Source organism: Xyrauchen texanus, chromosome 25 (genome assembly GCF_025860055.1).
Source record: "Xyrauchen texanus isolate HMW12.3.18 chromosome 25, RBS_HiC_50CHRs, whole genome shotgun sequence".
NCBI classification, from domain to species: domain Eukaryota; kingdom Metazoa; phylum Chordata; class Actinopteri; order Cypriniformes; family Catostomidae; genus Xyrauchen; species Xyrauchen texanus.
The window spans coordinates 30,092,796-30,105,224 of NC_068300.1; the positions used below are offsets into that span (position 1 = coordinate 30,092,796).

General features: G+C 38.5%; 1 protein-coding gene across 1 annotated transcript in view; it reads right to left on the bottom strand.

Annotated features, from left to right (window-relative positions):
- plxnb1a (plexin b1a) overlaps positions 1–12,429 on the bottom strand; it is a 104,843-nt gene that overhangs the window by 2,978 nt on the left and 89,436 nt on the right. The window contains exons 21-37 of the mRNA XM_052092084.1: positions 11,969–12,211; positions 11,176–11,352; positions 10,934–11,082; positions 9,171–9,271; positions 8,854–9,071; positions 8,272–8,450; positions 6,975–7,041; positions 6,653–6,799; positions 4,188–4,353; positions 3,965–4,068; positions 3,763–3,847; positions 3,497–3,669; positions 3,177–3,337; positions 2,232–2,379; positions 2,014–2,078; positions 1,824–1,899; positions 1,604–1,678 (exon numbers count right to left, since the gene is read on the bottom strand). Coding sequence (XP_051948044.1) covers positions 1,604–1,678; positions 1,824–1,899; positions 2,014–2,078; positions 2,232–2,379; positions 3,177–3,337; positions 3,497–3,669; positions 3,763–3,847; positions 3,965–4,068; positions 4,188–4,353; positions 6,653–6,799; positions 6,975–7,041; positions 8,272–8,450; positions 8,854–9,071; positions 9,171–9,271; positions 10,934–11,082; positions 11,176–11,352; positions 11,969–12,211 — 2,334 coding nt within the window. The remainder of the gene's footprint in view (positions 1–1,603; positions 1,679–1,823; positions 1,900–2,013; positions 2,079–2,231; positions 2,380–3,176; positions 3,338–3,496; positions 3,670–3,762; positions 3,848–3,964; positions 4,069–4,187; positions 4,354–6,652; positions 6,800–6,974; positions 7,042–8,271; positions 8,451–8,853; positions 9,072–9,170; positions 9,272–10,933; positions 11,083–11,175; positions 11,353–11,968; positions 12,212–12,429) is intronic.

Sequence of the window (12,429 nt, forward strand, 5' to 3'; positions counted from 1 at the left end):
AGACCACAAGAGGGCGACATAACATTACTGAAGCAGGTCGTGGCATATCACACACGCATTACGAGCTGATGGCAGTCCAAATTTACCAAGGTTTTTGTACTTCTTAAGAATGAACAATGTGTTGTTGATGAGTTAGCAGGTTAGTGTATGAACCTGGTTTAACTGCGCAAACTGAACGATTAGAAATAGTGTCGTTCTTTTGTAACTTTTCTGTATTTAGCCTTGAACAGTCTTTCATTCAAGCTGTCAAACCACAGAAAGACATACTTGTAACTGAAAATACATTGTGTCGGCTCTATGAAAGATACTTCTACACAATATATAATCCAGCAATGACTAGAGTAAATAATCAATGTCCTTTGATAATGATTTGTGTCAAATGTAATGGAAATCTATGCAAATTGAGCACCTTAACGCTGGAAAATTTCAAGCAGGCTCCGGAGACGGCATATGTACCTTTATAGAAAATAATGGTTTGAGTTTTAGAAAGTGCCATGTCATCCGTCAGATGTGTCCGGTGCACGACCCACTTTATTTTACCCTGAAGTTAACAATTTACCAAAATTGTGTTCAGAAATATGTTTGAAAAGACAAAGACTATTGTGCAACAAGCAGCCCGATTTATATCTGGAAAAATCCCGATAAATATATATCGCTAATCCTCAGAAAAATCGTCTGATTACCAATATGTGAAATCTGCATCAATCAAAAAAAATCTGCCTAATTGTGTGTTAACCTTTCGTTTTTTGCTTTTATGCAATGTTAACTGATATGACCAGGTATGTTCGTGAAAGGTTACGTGAGATTTACCCTTGTATGCAGGCAAATAATACTCCACTTGCAAACAGGTGAAAAGTAGGGCAACAGATGTTTACAACAAGTGTCTTCTATTTTTGTCATCTTCAGTACTGTGCATCTATGCTTCTGTAAATAGGTTGCTTTGCTACTACTAAACACATGTGCTCAAGCAGGAGCATATGCCAAGAGCGGGTTGTCAAGCCTTCCTCATCAATATTCACAACCGAGCATAAAATAGTGTTAGCAACAGAAAGGCCTAAATGTCTAATCACAGACAAATAACATGAATGAGGAAAAGTAAAAACTTTACAACTACCCTTTGAATATGTTTTCCCCCCGTAATAAAACATTTTACAATACTTTACAATAAAGTTGTATAGGTTAACATCAGTTAACGCACTAGTTAACATGAACGAACTATTAACAATACTTTTACAGCATTTATTAATCGTGTGTATTATTCATTTCCACATAGTGTAATACATTTATTACACTAGTTAATGCATGAACTAACATGAACAAAGAACAGTAGTCTTTTAATAAATTAACATTTACTAATATTAACATATTCTTGTTCATTGATAGTTCATGATAACTTCTGCATTAACAAATAAAACCTCACCATAAAATAGTACCAACAGTTATAACCATACAACTTCTGTGCACTACAAAATTGCAATTTGTGCTATTGAATGCTTTTGCCTTACAGCAACAGTACTACCACCAGAATAAGTACACCTCCAACCCTGTATGAAACTTAAATGTGGTTAAAACAGACAAGAAAAACAAGACAAGAAAGTCTCACCTGATCATAGTATTTGTTGATATACTTGTACAACTCATGTAATGCCACTAGATGATTAACCTCATTACAGTAGTTCTGCAAGAGAAGTACAGCAAGGGGTAAACATTTTTAAAACTTTACAACAGATAATATGAACACATAAACTTAATTTGATCATACAAAATTACTCAATGCTTTTTTAAAGTACCACACTCATAAAATATACAAACATGCAACTCACCCTGGAGAGTTCAGCTAGAGCGGAGTTCATCTCTTGATCACTGACAGAGATGGTCTGTCTTATATCTGAATAATATCTAAAAAAAAATGCAATTATATAACTAGTGTGATTATTACACATTTATTAAATATTAATGACACATTGATAAAGACATGAATAATCTCCATCCATTTATAGAATAAAAACTCACCTCTCGACCATTTGTTTGTACCGTGGGATGTCTCGAGCATACAGTAGCTTATTGATTGGGGAATCCTTCATGTTCGGTAAAAGAAACAGACAAATTGAACCAAAGTTGTTAACTGATGGTCTTTTCATCTCACTTTTGTTTCCAGAGCAAGCTACATTTACAATTATCTAGACATTAGCAGTTTGACTATCATTGACTACACATTCTGATTAACTTACCCTGCCCAGTTTATGGTCGGCGATGGTGCAAGAGTCCATGAAAGTCTGAGCAATGACTGACAGCACAGCATCTACATTGTCAGAGGCCTGAACATCAAATATGAATTGAGGGTTCTTCAGAATATTGATCCAGAATCTCAGCGGTAAGCTACAAAACAGAACCAAAATACAGGTTGTTACCCAATGATGTTTGTTTTTGCAGTGTTCTATGCAGGAAAACTTGCAAGATTAAGTGCAAATATATGAATAATGTGGTAACACTAGGTTCCATTCATAAACATTAGTTAATGCAGTAGGTATCATCAATTAATTAATTAACCATTTATTAATCTTGGTTAATGTAAAGTGATAGATAACTATAAATCTCCATTTTCACTTCTTTTGTTTTTGGCGATTCGCATTATTCATGCATAATCGCCACCTACTAGGTAGGGAGGAGAATTTATAGTAAAAAAGGACTTCAATATTGATCTGTTTCTCACCTACACCTATAATAGCACTTCAGAAGACATGGATTTAACCACTGGAGTCTTATGGATTACTTTTATCCTGTCTTTATATGCTCCTTGGAGCTTGAAAGTTCTGGCCACCATTAACTTGCATTGTATGGACCTACAGTGCTGAAATATACTTCTAAAATTCTTTGTTTGTGTTCAGTAGAAGAAACACATCTGGGATGGCATGAGGGTGAATAAATAATGAGAGAATTTGAATTTTTGGGTGAAATATCTCTTTAATAAAAATACAATTGTTCATAGTTAGTTCATGTTAGTTCATAGTGCATTAACTAACTTTAACATATATAACTTTTGAACATTAACCAAGATTAATAAATGCTGTAAAGGTATTGTTCCTTGTTAGTACATGTTAACTAATGCTAACAAATGGAACCGTATTGTAAAGTGTTACCAATGTTTTTCTTTTAAAATATTATGCTTGACAAACCTGTTTGTTTTCCATATGTGGATTGTCTCTGGATCTGTAATGTTGTGCTGTGCTGCCTGGTCATCCAACAAATCAAAGAAATATTTCACAGCCAAAGGAACCGGTCGACTGGTGCTCAGAATCACAGTGAACAGATCATCAACAAATTTTTGCAGTGTACCCTAAAACACACAGTAAAAATGGTGAAAAACATAAAAGAAATAGTGACCAGCCATAGCACCAAAAATATACACTTTCCCTTATATATTCATTATAATTTTAACATCAATCTTATGTATGGAACGTGTGCTCTGAGAGGGTGCTCCTTCTTTAAGCGGTACCTTCACAGACAGCAGGCGAGTGAGGTAGATCTCTGGTATAGCCTTGGCTCTCTCTCGCTCTTTGTCTCTAAGACTGCCTCGTCTGTGTTTGGGAAGCTCCGACTCCTCGCTGGCCTTCACCAGATGCCATTGTTTCACTCCTTCGTCTTCTCCATCTTCCAACATTGGGGTCTCTGAAAGAGAAGTAGAGAGAATATAAGACAATCTGTATATCTAAAAGAAACATTCACATGGGGCTGAATATAAAGTCATCTTAGGAGACTCACTCTCGCCTGGTATGTAGTCATGGCTGTCATGGTGGATTTGCTTGGATTGTCGTGACACAAGTGTTATTGTGGCACCATCAGGTACCTGCAGAGATACAACAGGAAATACTTACAAATCAATGGTGGCTTACAGACGAATCAGCATGTCAAACTAATTTTATGGCATTCTTATACCAAAAAAGCCCTGAAGAATAGTTTGAACCTTGTAATGTTGTAAAGTATTGAGACGTTTCCAGGAACCCTGAACCACTGATGTCAAGTCCTGATCTGACAAGATCAGATGACCAGCCATTCCTGCTCTCCACTCTATAAAATGTATGATAACAAGAACTGTAAGTACTTAAGACGCAACAAAAATAATAACAGTAGTTATCTCAAGGTGATAAAAGTCTTTAATTATTGTATGAGCTCCCTGTAGCCCTTACCGAGATGAACGGAGTCTGCGGAGGGTCTTTGGGAAAGTGACGTGCCCTTGCATGTGTGCTCCAAAATCTTCTCTTTCACCTGAGTGATGGTGTCACAATCCAGCACTTTGGTGGGGACCGTCTGAGACTCACCAGCACCTCCACTGCTCACAATAACATTCAGAGTCTATGGAAAATATAGGAGGGTTCAAAATCCACAGTTTAAAAGTGCTCATGAATAACTCCTTTTTAAGATTCAATATTATATAATGTTTGAATGAATTATCATGATAAAATTACAATATTGAGCTACAACATCGAACACGAGATTGATTTAAAATATCAATCAACCTTAATCATACTTTCTGAAAGGCTAGATAATGAACGACACCTTCATAGGAACTACAATACGCAAAGTGGCCCCAGAAAAGTATTTGGAAATATAAACCATATTTAAAAATGCATGAATGTCATTGCATTAGATAACAAAATATCAAACCAAGTGGCATTTCTTTAGATAAAAGATAGCACAAACAAAATATTTCATACAGTGCATCCGGAAAGTATTCACAGCGCTTCAATTTTTCCACATTTTGTTGTTACAGCCTTATTCCAAAATTGATTAAATTCATTATTTTCCTCAAAATTATACAAACAATACCCCATAATGACAACGTGAAAGAAGTTTGTTTGAAATCTTTGCAAATGTATTAAAAAAAATAAAATAATCACATGTACATAAGTATTCACAGCCACTTTGGTGACACTTAAAATTGAGCTCATCCTGTTTCCACTGATTGAAGGGTTTTGACTTGATTGAAGACCACCTGTGGTAAATTCAGTTGATTTGACATGATTTGGAAAGACACACACCTGTCTATATAAGGTCCCACAGTTAACAGTGCATGTCAGAGCGCAAACCAAGCCATGAAGTTCAAGGAATTGTCTGTAGACCTCTGAGACAGGATTGTATCGAGGCACAGATCTGGGGAAGGGTACAGAAACATTTCTGCAGCATTGAAGGTCCCAATGAGCACAGCAGCCTCCATCATCTGTAAATGGAAGAAGTTTGGAACTACCAGGACTCTTCTTGAGCTGGCCGCCCGGCCAAACTGAGCGATCGGGGGAGAAGGGCCTTAGTCAGGGAGGTGACCAAGAACCTGATGATCACTCTGACAGAGATCCAGCACTTCTCTGTGGAGAGAGGAGAACCTTCCAGAAGAACAACCATCTCTGCAGCACTCCACCAATCAGGCCTGTATGGTAGAGTGGCCAGACAGAAGCCACTCCTCAGTAAAAGGCACATGACAGCCCACCTGGAGTTTGCCAAAAGGCACCTGAAGGAATCTCAGACCATGAGAAACAAAATTCTCTGGTCTGATGAAACAAAGATTTAACTCTTTGGCCTGAAAAACAAGCGTCATGTCTGGAGGAAACCAGGCACCGCTCATCACCTGACCAATACCATCCCTACAGTGAAGCATGGTGGTGGCAGCATCATGGTGTGGGGATGTTCTTCAGCAGCAGGAACTGGGAGACTAGTCAGGATCGAGGGAAAGATGAATGCAGCAATGTACAGAGACATCCTTTATGAAAACCTGCTCCAGAGCGCTCTGGACCTCAGACTGGGGCGAAGGTTCATCTTACAACAGGACAACGACCCAAAGCACACAGCCAAGATAACAAAGGAGTGGCTGCGGGACAACTCTGTGAATGTCCTTGAGTGGCCCAGCCAGAGCCCAGACTTGATCCGATGGAACATCTCTGGAGAGATCTGAAAATGGCTGTGCACCGACACTCTTCATCCAACCTGATGGAGCTTGAGAGGTCCTGCAAAGAAGAATGGGAGAAACTGCCCAAAAATAGGTGTGCCAAGCTTGTAGCATCATACTCAAAAAGACTTGAGGTTGTAATTGGTGCCAAAGGTGCTTCAACAAAGTATTGAGCAAAGGCTGTGAATAATTATGTACATGTGATTTTTTTTGTTTGTTTTTTATTTGTAATAAATTTGCAAAGATTTCAAACAAACTTCTTTCATGTTGTCATTATGGGGTATTGTTTGTCGGATTTTGAGGAAAATAATGAATTTAATCCATTTTGGAATAAGGCTGTAACAACAAAATGTGGAAAAAGTGAAGCATTGTGAATACTTTCCGGATGCAATGTATGAAGTAGAAAGTGAATGATAAAGCAATAGATAAACTGTTTAGAATTGAGAGAATTTATTTTGACCCTTTGTGGTTTTCAAACTTAGTAGAATGTGTCCATAGTAATGTACTAGGATACCTGTGTGAACTTAAGAGGAACTGACATAACCTTGACACCAGCTGGTTAAAAGTCAATGCAAAAATGGCTTAGAAAAGTGAAGTTAGTTCTGAGAAAAGCTCTAGCATCATTTGTTTGCAGATAACACTTGGTGTTATATATTTTTGGAGACACTGTAAATTTATGCATCAAGTTCTTTGCACAGAGTGTGTGTCTCTCACCAGTGTGCGGTACTCCACATCTTCTCGTAGTAGTCGGTTGTCATTGAGTGTGTATTTAGCTTTGCCTGTAACAGCGTCCACAGGACCTTTATCTACTTGATGCTTTATGGCTCTGAACAGCATGAAAAATGACTCGCCTGCTGTGTCCTAACAAATGACATAAAAACTCACTAGCAAAGATCTGAAACATATTCTCATACTGAACTACCTGAAATCCACCAACAATCTTTCATCAATTTCACTTCAAGCTACTTGTTTTTATGCAACATAATGAGAAAAATAGGATTAAATTAGATTGAACCAAACAAAAAGCATCACTCACCCTGAGGAAGGAGTACAGGCAAATGGACATCCAATTAGTCAACAGCTTTTCCACCACAGATTCAGTCCTGTAATGGGGTGGGGGGTGGGTCATATTCAAATGTATTTAAATATATCTACATAATGGGGATTCAAAGATTACACTGTAGAACAATGAGGATTTCAGGGATTTCGTGTTTACAAAATGGACTGAATTGAAAATTCTGTGTGTACAATGTAGAAGAACAATGAGGGTTCTGTGCTTACTGGGGTGTGGCATGGGGGGTGGGGCGTGGTCATGTGTCTGTCTGCGGGAGAGGGAAAGCTCAGTAGGGAAAGCTTTTTTTTTCTTCTTTTTTTTAATTATCGAAACGAATAAAAAAAAAAATTACAGCTAAAAACTAAACCAAGAAAACTGTCCTGCTAACGCGAGGGTTCCGTGATTACATCGTGCAACAGTGAGATTTATGTTTTGCAATGTCGAAGAACAATGAAGGTTCCATGTTTAAAATGTAGAAAAATGGGGATTCCACTTTTACAATGTACAGTAGAAGAACCATGAGGGTTCTGTGATTTTAATGTAAAACAATGGAGATTCCATGTTTACAATGTAGAAGAACCATGAGGGTTCTGTGATTATAATGTAAAAACAATGGAGATTCCATGTTTACAATGTTGGAGGACAATGAGGGTTCCTCCATTACAATGTAGAACAATGGGAATTCCACATTTACAATGTCAAAGAATAATACGTGTTCTGTGATTACAATGAAGAACAATATGGATGCCATGTTTACAGTGTAGAAGAACAATGAGGGTTCCATGATTACAATGTAGGAGGACAATGAAGGTTCCTCCATTACAATGTTGAACAATGGGAATTCCATGTTTACAATGTAGAAGAACCTTGGAGGTTTTTGTGATTAAAATGTAGAACAATGAGGATTCCATGATTACAATGTAAAATTATGCGATTTCTGTGTTTACAGTGTAGAACAATGGGGATTAAGTAATTGCAATAAAGAACAATGGGGATTCCACGATTACAATCCAGAACAAGGGGGATTCTGTAATTGCTTTGTAGAAGAATTGTTATTCAGTGATTACAATGTGGAAAAATGGGGATTCTGTATTTACAGCATAGAGTAATGGTTATTCATTAATAATAATAATGAGCAACAATGGGGATTCCATGTTTACAATGTAGATTGGTTACATGTACAATAAAGGGGATTCAGGGATTCCATGTAGAGCAGGGAATATGAAATGGGAACTAAAGATCAGACTCAGCTCTACTATATGATATGACGTTTACTGACCTGCGTAGCATGAGTTTGGGATTTTTAGTGGTGTACTGCTCCACCAGGTGACTAAGCAGAGTTTTTAAGATGTCAGTGAAATACTCCAGCTTGCCGTGCAGTGCCACTGTGAGGAGGGATGCCACATATGCCCTGTCTCTTGGAGAGAAGGTCCGCTGGGCTTCCAGAGTGTGGATGAACTGTCCAGAAGTGCATAAACACAACAGATGAGTCTCCTCACATCTGACCATCTTTATGCCCCATAAAATCTTTCCATACAAAATAATTTTGTGTGGTTGTTAGAACTGTCTCTCACAAGCTCATGTTCTGTTGAGACCGACTTTACTGTTTTTATGCTGTATTACAGACACCTAAGGACATTCATGTTTTATACTATATTTGGGGTATCTTAGACTCTGAAAATAGGTAATGTAAAATTTTTCATAGAGGATAATAGAAGTGTTTAAGATTTTTCAAGAATCTTTTTTATAAAATTAGGAAAGTCGTGATCCAACTTGATACTTAAATGTTAAGTGTGTTTTTCAAGCTTGTCTTGGTGTCTCTTAGAAACCAGAAAGAACATAATAGTAAGGGAAAGTCCACCTTTGTGAGGAACAGCTTGCTGTTGAGGAGGTTAGACAGCTGAACCAGGCCTTGCTCCACAGTAGCCCGGCGACAAGCAGGAACGTCCAGGTCCCGCCTCAGCGGAGAATCACGGTGACCGGGGAAGAAGATCCTCTCAGAATACCTGCGATAGTCAAGGAATGGAATTCCAGATCCCATCAGATCACTGGACACGTCCATCATCTCAGTCATCAGATCTACACAGAACACAAAAGCACTTCATTATAGGATGTTGAAGGAATTTTGTAATGCAGAATAAGCAGTGTCTGTCTGTTGTTTGTGTGGGGGTCACTGACCTGTGAATTCCTTTTTACAGCGATCTCTGACACTGGTCTCCAAATTTTCCAGTTGGATCTGAACTTTCTTATAGTCTCTTAGTGCTTGCTTACTTTTCCTCCTGTTAATTACACACACAACAAACATATGCAAATATTAAGGATATTATGCACTGCTGAGACACTGAGTCTCTGTTTATTCTCAGCTCCATGTCCTGATGTTTGCCAGTGTGGCAAATGTGATTTGTTTATTGTATTGTAAGTCACAAGATGTAAAAACAATCTGTGTAATTGCAAGTGTAAGTATAAGGCCAAATGTATGTTAACACCCAGACATCACACCCAAAAGTGCTTGCTGAGCATTTAATTGCAAACCACTGACATTAAAAGGGAGTTGGTCCTCCTTTTGCTGATATAACAGCTTCCACTCTTCTGGGAAGGCTTTCCAATAGATGTTTGAACAGGCATGTGGGGATTTGCTCACATTCAGAAACAAGAGCATGAGTGAGGTTAAGCACAGATGTTGGGCACTGGGGCTTAGGAGCGGAGAGCACTACCATTCATCCAAAAGGTGTTCAGTGATGTTCAGGTCTGAGTTTTGTGCAGGCCAGTCAAGTTCTTTCACACCAGACTCAGGAAACCATTTCTATATGGATCTTTGGACACAAGTTCATACTGGAACAGACAAGGGCCCTCCCGAAACTGCACACAATTCTCTAGAATGTAATTTTATGCTGTCATCCTAACTGGAATCCAGAGCCCTAGCCAAACAAATTCATTAGAATGAGGTGTCCACATACTTTTGTCCAAGTAGTGCATGTCTAATATTAATAAAGCAATATCACACGGTCGCAGGCCAAGTGCCGTAGGTAATCACAGCAGTGCTGATTTAGGGCCATTTTGCAGAGTACATTTTAAAAAAATTAGGAAAAACTGAGTATGGTCATAAAAACGCATTTGTGCATGGAACTACTTTCTTACGCGATGGATCAGAATCTGCCGTTGCTGGTTCAAACCAAATAATGCGTCCAAACATTTGTTAGTAATTCAAAAATGTCAATTCACATATAGTATCATTGCTTGTGCTGTTTCTAACAAGTTATTGGATAAACAAGGATGGATGTGTGTTTGAGAGAGAGAGAGAGAGAGAGAGAGTTGGAGCATGTGCGATCCCCTGTTGCCACACCCAAGCAGAGATGCTGTCAGCTTTCTGAAGATCAGCTTTCTCAGTGGAAAAATAGCATCCGAGCAGGGATATTTCTCCCTATTTCACAGTAGCCAGTGCGCAAGAGTCATTCACTATAGAAACTCCAATGTTCTCTGCCATTTTAAACAACACGTCCTCTCCAATGTGGAAACTCTGGTAAGCGCCTTGAGCTGTGTAATTATTTATTCTGTTGTGTCTCTCAGCTGTGATGAGCTTTAATGCTGAAGTTGTTCGTTTAAAGTTGTTTAAAGCTATTTCCTAGCTTTAGTAGTGTAGTAGTAAAACGAGCGATTACGGAGAGCTGTTGTATGTAAATACTGGCTGATGCGGATTCACTTCACATCACTTAACTGGCTCATATTACACACAAAAATGATCTTTTGCCACCACCTGCTGGCTAACATATGTAATGTAAAAAAAAAAGAAGTCACAAACACAAGCAGAGTGATACACACAGTGAAGCGTCCGAGTGCTGATGGTGTGAGACCATCAGAACTCATGGAACGTCTCTCGTCCTATCAGATTTGAGGACTGGAACTAACTGTTGTATATTAGTAAATAATCTGTATGGAAATACCTGTATATGAGCACGATAACCAGCACAATAAGAGCCACAATCGAGGCTCCCACCCCGACCCCAACCTGGGCCTCCAGAGGAAAGGCAGCCTGGCCTTGAGAATCATACTGCACTCGTCCCAAAGAAAAGTTCAGATTCCCCATCCTTACCTATACATTCACAAACACATACAGTTAAATATTAATATTGAATCATTGGGACACACCACAAACCAAAAAGCCTTGACATGTAAGCTGGCGTACAGTGAACTCTGGGAGCGCCTCAGTGGACACTCGTTTCTTGGTCACAGACACTGGTGGCTGTTGTGTTGGTGGCTCACAGTACAAGTGGTTCATGGTTAGAGTCTTCACAGCACACTCCCCATCTCCTATCAGAGCAACCACCTCCTCCTTAGACATTGCCAGGTCCAAGTTCTCGCCCTAGATCCATATAAAAAATTTAAAATAAAAAAAAAGTGAATGATTAATTAAATTATTAATGATTAAATGTGTATTCAGTTTTTTTTTCTTTTGATGGAGACAACTATGAGTAAGCAATTTATAGGTTGATTTCAAATGTAGAACAATTTTAAAACATTTTATATTGTTTAAACCATGTCAGACATGGGTAGAGTTTGAAAACCTGTATGGAAATAGTACTTTTGCATTTCTGTTTGGTACCACAGCTTGAAATTTTAAATCCTTCATTGAATATTTCAATCAAGGTTTTTTTGTTTACTTGCAAATAAGTGTTCCAAACAAAGCTCTTGACTAGCTCAAAGATTCAATTTGGCTAGATCTTCCTTTGAAGTGCTTATTGCAGAAGTCTGAGAACTTTCTTTCCAGCCGGACCAATAAAAGCCAGTGCACTTTAACTGTCAGAAATTACGCAAAGCAAGCCAATCAGATTGGACCTTGCCAATTTGAGAAACTTCTTGCCATGTTTGCATGCAATATGCATCAGATGTGGGCGGCCCATGGGCAGAGATTAATTTGTAAATATTACCAAACTGCTGTACATTATGAACAGAGATGAAAGGTGTCAGTGAACTCTGACCTCCACAGAGATGATGCTGCCGGGTTTGTGGCGAAAAGGCTTGCTTGGGTGGTGTTGATTGAGGGTATGAAGAACAGGGTTCGGCTCATAAATGAAGGGGCTTCCATTGACCGCCTCAAATTCAAAGTGGAGGTTATCTAGGAGGAAATGCACTTTGACGGCAGCACGCAAGGCCTTGGGTCCCACTTCTGGTGAGGGACATAGGATCAGGGTTGAGCTATTCACTGTACACTGTTCCTCAACCTGGCCAAGAACAAGACATAATGAAACATGGTGGGATACAGTGTTACATTACTTGACATTTTTATTTAAAGTCTTAAAATTAAGCAGTTTTGACCTTTATGGCTGTAAAAAGTACATTTTTTATAGAAAATAGAAACACCAACACAGTTAACATGTTTGCATTTACCTTGCATTTTGATGCCTTTTGTGAAATATAATATCTGTGTTTTTCATGCAAG